This window comes from Echinops telfairi, unplaced genomic scaffold (assembly GCF_000313985.2).
Source record: "Echinops telfairi isolate 266 unplaced genomic scaffold, ASM31398v2 ScPeMD7_7410;HRSCAF=8448, whole genome shotgun sequence".
In the NCBI taxonomy this organism is placed as follows: Eukaryota; Metazoa; Chordata; class Mammalia; order Afrosoricida; family Tenrecidae; genus Echinops; species Echinops telfairi.
In genome coordinates, this window is record NW_022111310.1 from 25953021 (window position 1) to 25960012 (window position 6992).

General features: G+C 51.2%; 1 protein-coding gene across 1 annotated transcript in view; it reads left to right on the plus strand.

Moving 5' to 3' along the window:
* The window catches only part of GSN (gelsolin), a 30782-nt gene that overhangs the window by 6151 nt on the left and 17639 nt on the right, over positions 1–6992 (plus strand). The window contains exons 4-6 of the mRNA XM_045296546.1: positions 2906–3067; positions 4396–4545; positions 5589–5722. Of these exons, the coding sequence (XP_045152481.1) occupies positions 2906–3067; positions 4396–4545; positions 5589–5722 (446 nt within the window). The remainder of the gene's footprint in view (positions 1–2905; positions 3068–4395; positions 4546–5588; positions 5723–6992) is intronic.

Here is a 6992-nt window from a genome sequence, read left to right on the forward strand (position 1 = left end):
CGGACCCTCAAACAAAACTTGCTGTACCGCAGCGCAGACCCCTTCCAGACTCAGGTGAAACCCTAGAGACTCCCCCGCACCCCCACCAGGCTGGGCTGTTCGACATCCTTTATGCAAATTAAATCTAGTCCTAGGAGCCCCTGGCCCCTCAGGAAGGCAATCCGAACACCAGGAGCCTTTAGAACCTTCTCTCCCTCACTCCTATCCCAGGGTTTACAGTGTGGACAGAAACAACCTCAATAAATTTTTGTCTCATAGCCAGGTTCATATTCTTTTTCACGCACATTTTATTTTTACTTGAACAGAATATAAGAATAGCATGAGCTTGTGGTTAAAAAAAAAAAGTCAAAACCAAAAAGAAAAAAAACAAACTCACTGCCATCGAGTTGATTCTGACTCGCAGTAACCCTATAGGGCAAGGTAGAACTGCCTCTGGGTTTCTGAGGCTCTACAAAGCCTCATTTTCCATAGAGAAGCTGGTGGTTTCGAACCGCTGACCTTGCAGTTGGCAGCCCAATGCATTAACCACTAACCACCAGGGCTTCTTCACAAATATCAAACATCACTGAAATAGAGGTTTGAGAAAGCGACAGTCTCCCATGCCTACCCCTGGAGAGAATCACCATTTATAATTCATTGGACAATTCTTTTCTTTCTCACCATCACTTTAACTTGGAAAGTGGCATTTTGTTCAAATTATTTGATACCCATCTCTACCCACCAGATCAGACTACTGAACGCAATGATCAATCAATCCTAAAGATTATAGTTTAAAAAAAAAAAGGTTAAAAGTCATTTAAAACAACTACCCTGTGTGCTGACTCTCTGTTCCTATAAAGATTTAAGGCCTTAGAAACCCCAAAGGGGGCGTTCTACTTTTGCTTGTTAGGTTTGAATTGGTTTGAATTGGAATTAACTTAATGACAGTGGGTGGGGATATTTGCCAACGAATCTTTCTAGGTCTCATGCTCTAAATCAATATTAGGGTGGTGAATTAACCCGGAAACTCATGACCACAATCATTAGAACTTACATGTTCCTGTAAAAAAAAGAAAGAAAGAAATTCATATCCTGAGAATTTATAGAACTGAAATTGACTTAACGGCCCCTTTCTTTTTAAAATCACAAGGTGTGCTGAACAGGTGAAGTATTTGAGAGACATATGAAAAGTGAACAGATGGGCCTTTTCTCCTCTCTACTGGTTTGTTCCTTTCCGAGATCTCAGGGGAAGCAGCTCCCGGCACCGTTGGGAAAAACTGTTCCGATCCACTGCCTTTTTGCCTGCAGTTCAATGAAGTTCCCGTGCAGACAGACTTGGGCGGGACTGAGGGGCCCTCGATGGACCAGCTCAGGGTTGAAGCCTAGCTCTGCTGCCTTGGGCATGGTGCTTAACCACGTGGAGCCTCACTTTCCTCGCCTGTGAGGTGGGGTGACAAGACCTCCTACCTTGTGGACTGGTGGTGAGGACACCGTGCATGTCGTGCATGTGTCCCAGCCCCTGGCACAATCAGTTCAGTGGGGGGGTTCGCAGTGCCCTTGGCTGCACCAGCCGAGGGCCGCGGAGCCCATCACCTAGCAGCGGCCCGATGGTAGAACTGCTCCTGTGGGTTTCCGACACTGTCCATCTTGAGAGGAGAAAGCCTGCCACGGAACAGCTGGGGGTTTCAACCCTGACCTTGCAGTTAGCAGCCCCACGTGGAGCCACGAGGCCACCAGAGCTACGGAAAAGCCCTCCTGCGAACCCTCCCCTCTCTCTTGGAGGCAGCTGCAGAGGGCAGCCGAGCAGAGGGCTGTGTCTCCGTTTCAGAGAGGAGAAGCCTGAGGCTCAGAGAGGGAGAGAGGTGCCCTCTCTCAGCCACTCAGCATCACAGGGGCAGGGCAAGTACCTGAACCCTAGGTCAGCGCTCTGTATCTTACCTACCAAATTGGCATCCAGTCAGCCCCACCTCATGGCCACCCTAAGTGTGTCAGGGCAGAACTGGCCTCCATATGCTGTCTGATGACCCTGGGTGCCCAGGAGCCTCCAGCCTTCTGGTTAGCAGCAGAATGTGTTCATGGGATTTCAACTGCTGTCTCCCAGGGCACAGCTGGGGGGCTGATGTGGCACTGGAGAAGGGGGAGAGAGCCGGTGTAGGCCGGTCAGTCTGAGGAGACTTCCCAGAGGAGGGCTATAGCCTCGGAGGATAGAAAGGGGTGGACTAGCATGTCAAAGTGGATCCTGCAGGGCGCTAGAGTTGTAGGCTGGGCGTGAGGGGGAAAGTGTTTGGGTTTTTTAAAATCATTTTACTGGGAGCTCTTACAGCTCGTATCACAATCCACGCATACCTCATTGAGTCAAGCACGGGAAAGTGGCTTTTGATCCACTGTGGTAGGAAAGTTACATGAAACCAAGGCAAGAAGGGTTCTTCACAGGACTTCCCTTTATGCAGTCCTGTGCCCTGGGCCGGCGGGTGGTGCGTGGGAGCATTCTCAGTGCTCTTTGGGTCAGGAAAACCTTGGCTCACGGAATATTTGGGAGGCCAACACCCTTAGGAAGTGCTGGTTTTGAGACAGGGGTTCCTGCAGCCCATGGCGTCTGGAGAGTGGCCCTGGGTCACTCTTTGTGGGTGGAGTGGAGAGCTAGACACGGCGTGGGAATCCGTGGCTCTGCCACTTCCTCACTACAGGACCCGGGCAAGCCGTGTTCTCTTTCTGAATGCCATTCCCTTTCTCTGCGATAGAGAAGAGAACATGACGAGCGACAAGATGCTGGGCCTGGAAGTCTTGTGTTGAGTAGAATCACTGAGATGCCAGGAGGCCCCTGGCCCGTGGGCAGATTCTCCTTCCATGTGGTGCAACCCCTACGCCCCATATTTAGTCCCCAGACCGTGTTCCCAGGACTGACGCTGTCTCTTTGGCCTAGCAGAAAGGAGGCGTGGCCTCAGGATTCAAGCATGTGGTACCCAATGAAGTGGTGGTGCAGAGACTCTTCCAGGTCAAAGGGCGGCGTGTGGTCCGTGCTACCGAGGTGCCAGTGTCCTGGGAGAGCTTCAACAGTGGTGACTGCTTCATCCTGGACCTGGGCAATGTGAGTCCTGTCCTGCCCTTCTCCAGTGGGCACTGAAGTGGCTCTTGATTCTGGGGAGATGGCAACACTGTGTAGACACAGGCGCTCTATGTGTGAGTCAAACATGCCTGCAGAGCCCCCTGTGCAGACGTGCCCAGCATGCTTAGCCCCCACACATGTAGATTCAAACCCATCATACATATGTACATAGACCTTAAGTATGCACCATTGGAACAGTGCCCGTGAACTTTGATTAGCCGATAGATTCCCAGGCATTTGGAAGTCATTTGCATTTCAGGTACCAATAGGCATATGACTGGTACGTACAAAAACTATAGGCTCTTAGCCATGCATGTATGGACCATATGCACACAGAGACTTAAGCATGTTTAGGAACCCACCTATGTGTATGCCACACAATCACACATGCACACATCTATGGCCCACCGTACAGATGCTTGATGTTCTGTATGCATTCATCTCAGAAATCCTTATGGACTCACACCTGCAAATGTGCATGGACAGACGACCCACCCAGACTTCGTATGCATGCATGTAGCATCAACTCCATGTGAAACATCAGCGTGCTTCCTATGACTGCAGAGTAGTGAGGCAGAAACGTTCGTGGATTGTATGTACAGCTCCACAGATGTTACAAAGTGACCACACTCCTGTAACCAGCGCCTGGGTCATGGAACAGAATGTCACTGGTCCCCCGGAAGGTCCCTCCATCCTTAAGGGTAACCACTGACCTGAGGTCTCTTAAGCAGCCCGGAGTCACTTCTCCTGTTTCTGGACGTTATTGACACGAAATTCTTTGGTCAACATTACACTCATGAGATTCCTCCCTACGGTTGGACGTACCTCGTTGTAGATTGCTCTCCTGGCTAAGATTCAGTTGTGTGCCCACACCACGATTGATTTCACCTTTCTATTATTGCTGGGCATTTGGTGTTGCGCTTGGTTTGGGGGTGTTGCACACGGTGCTGCTCTGAGCATCCTCCTACTGATCTTCTACAGAAACATGGGTGCCTTGCTGTTGAGTATTCCTTTAGGGGTGGCCTTGCTGGGTCATGGCGCATAGGTACAACTACAGCTCAAAGGGTTTTCCAAAGCGGTCGTGCCAATTCACAATCCTACCAGCAGGTATTTTGATACATGTTGCATATATCACATACGCACACATACCCAGACGTACACTCACACCCCCTGGACCACACGGGGCACATCCACTGTGATCGGGTGTGTACACACACTCACTGCACATACACACCCAGTCCTTTTTGCTGGTGCACGAGGGGCCTGTCTGACACCCGGGGCTCTGTCTAACGTGGGACTCCCTCTTCCAGGACATTTACCAGTGGTGTGGCTTCGACTGCAACCGATATGAGAGACTGAAGGCCACCGAGGTGTCCAAGGGCATCCGGGACAATGAGCGGAACGGCCGGGCCCGTGTGCACGTGTTTGAAGACGGCGCTGAGCCTGAGGCCATGATCCAGGTCCTTGGGGCCACATCCAGGGGACATGGGCCGGGCAAGGGCACAGGGTGTTCGTGGCTGCTCCCATTCAAGGGGCAAAAGTCTTTCTTCTGCTCTCTAAGACCATTTATGCTTTCTTTTTCTGTTTTTGGTCCGTTGTATTTTATTTATTGATGGGCGTTATATCTCCAGAAAAGGAATCCTCGGCGTTCCTGTCCTGTATGCTTCTGTCTTGCTTTCTCGTGATTCACAAGGCCAGCTGAGCTGTCAAACCAGGGAAACCGCTCTGGCGGGGCGGGGGTGGTGCTGGGGTGGATGGGGTGGGGTGGGGTGGGGTGCACAGATGGTTCCACTGATCTCCACTGTTGCACACCACACCGGGGTGTCAGCTGCTGTCTTAGTATGAGATCTCTGGAGGATCGAAAACCAGTGAAACACAGAGACAGAGAGAGAGGGTGGGGGAGACTGACATCAGGAAATGGCTTCCACAGTGTGTGTCTGTGTGTTTGGTAGTCGGTGAGCTCTGCTCTGCTGGGATTGCAGGGCCTGGTGAATCCAAGGAGATTTCTGCAGTCTTACATCCCAGGATCCAGAGGCCAGGCAGCTGGAAGCGGGCAGGGTCGAGAGATTCAAATACACTGCTGTTGAGTCACAGCGACTACCGGAGGCAGAAGCACTGCCCATGTGGGTTCCCGAGACCGTGACTGCTCGTGGGAGTCAAAAGCCTTGTCTTTCCCCCATGGAGTGGTGGCTTTGGATTGCTGACTTAGCCGTGAGCAGCCCAGGGACCACCCACGACACTACGGGGGCGCCCATTGGAAGGGATGGCCTAGGAAGAAATACATGTAGGAAATATTTGAAGCATCCCTGGGTGGAGCCAACAGTATGCCTCCTACTACTAACCCCAAGGTGGACGGCTCATACTCACCCAGAGGCACCAGTCCAGCCCAAATGGAAAGTTGCTTTGGATGCCTGAGTGGCCCCTTCTTGCCTGAGGAGCTCCGTGTGGGGCGAGGCTGCAGGGAGCACATGCCACCCTTTCTCACATCCTCCATCTCTTGCAGGTGTTGGGTGTCAAGCCGGCTCTACCTCCAGGTACCGAGGACACACCCCAGGTGGATGCAGCCAACCGCAAGCTGGCCAAGCTGTACAAGGTGAGCCCTGGATGCTCTGTGCCCCTGGATCAGGGGGCCTCTCTGTTGGGGTCCTTGGGCAAAGCATCCCTGGGGATGGGCCTTGGCTTCTTGGTCTCATCAGTGGACACTTCTGCCCTTCCTTTACCTGCCTGCACTAAGAGAGAGGACGTGACCAACTGCAGGCCCACCCACGTCCTCTTCATCTGTGGGAGCTGGGGCAACACCTGACCCTGTTCCGAGTCTCGGTTTCCTGGTCTGTAAAGTGGGGGGAAGAACTCTGTAGTCTACTCCAAGGTTTCTGGAGACTAAAGAGATCATTGATCGGGCAATGTCTTAAGAAAAATCATTGGAAGAAGAATACAGAAACGAGTGTTTGTATGAGGACGGCCGGTTTTTAGTTTCTTTCCTGTGTGTTTTAAGACGGACTCGAGGCTTAGCTGGAGCTAAGAAAGCTTGCCTCTTGTCTGCGCTCTGGGAGAAAGCCCAGGCTGGCCCTTCACTCCTGAAGCAAAACCAAAGTGGAGGTGCAGATTCTCATCGCCTCCACAGAAAGCCACACTCCTGTTTTCTGGTTGTAAGGTGATGCTGTGCCTTGTGATCAGTCCTCAAGAACATGAGAAGAATAAAATAAGACATCGAGATTTCATTCGTTTAAGATAAACCCCACTGGCCTTGAGTCAATTCCAACTCATAGCGACCCTGGAGGACAGAGGGGAGCCGCCCCGCGGGGTTTCCAGGCTGCATTCTGACGAGCAACTGGTGGGCTTGAACTACTGATCTTTCGGTTCACAGCAAAACCAAGCCACTGCACCTCCAGAACTTGTCATTTGACATAGCTGGTGTTAATTTTTTAAAAAGTGCTTTAATGACAGAAGTAACGATATTCAGTATTATACGAGAAGCCAGCGAATGCAGAAGCTCTTTCAGAAAAGAGAAGTAAAAGTGGTCTCAGGAACAAGGTAGAAGCCCCGGTGGCTTCGTGTGTCAGCACTAGGCTGCCAACCATACTTGTAAGGTTGGTGGTTTGAGCCACCAGCCACTCGGCTGGAGAACGATGTGGTGGCCTGCTTCCGTGAAGATGTACTTCCTCGGAAACAGGAGAAGGCAGATGTACTCTGTCAGACAGGGTAGCCACGAGTTGGAATCAACTTGATGACAGTGGTTTATAGTGTTTTGAAAAACGGTACCATAGTTACGTGGCTGTTGGTTTGATGAATTTCTGTCCAGACATCTTTCTGTATCCAGTTACATCTTGTTCCATTTCTCAACCTCTAAGTGGACCCAAACTATTCAAGCTGTTCTTTTTATTTTTTTAACATTTTATTAGGGGCT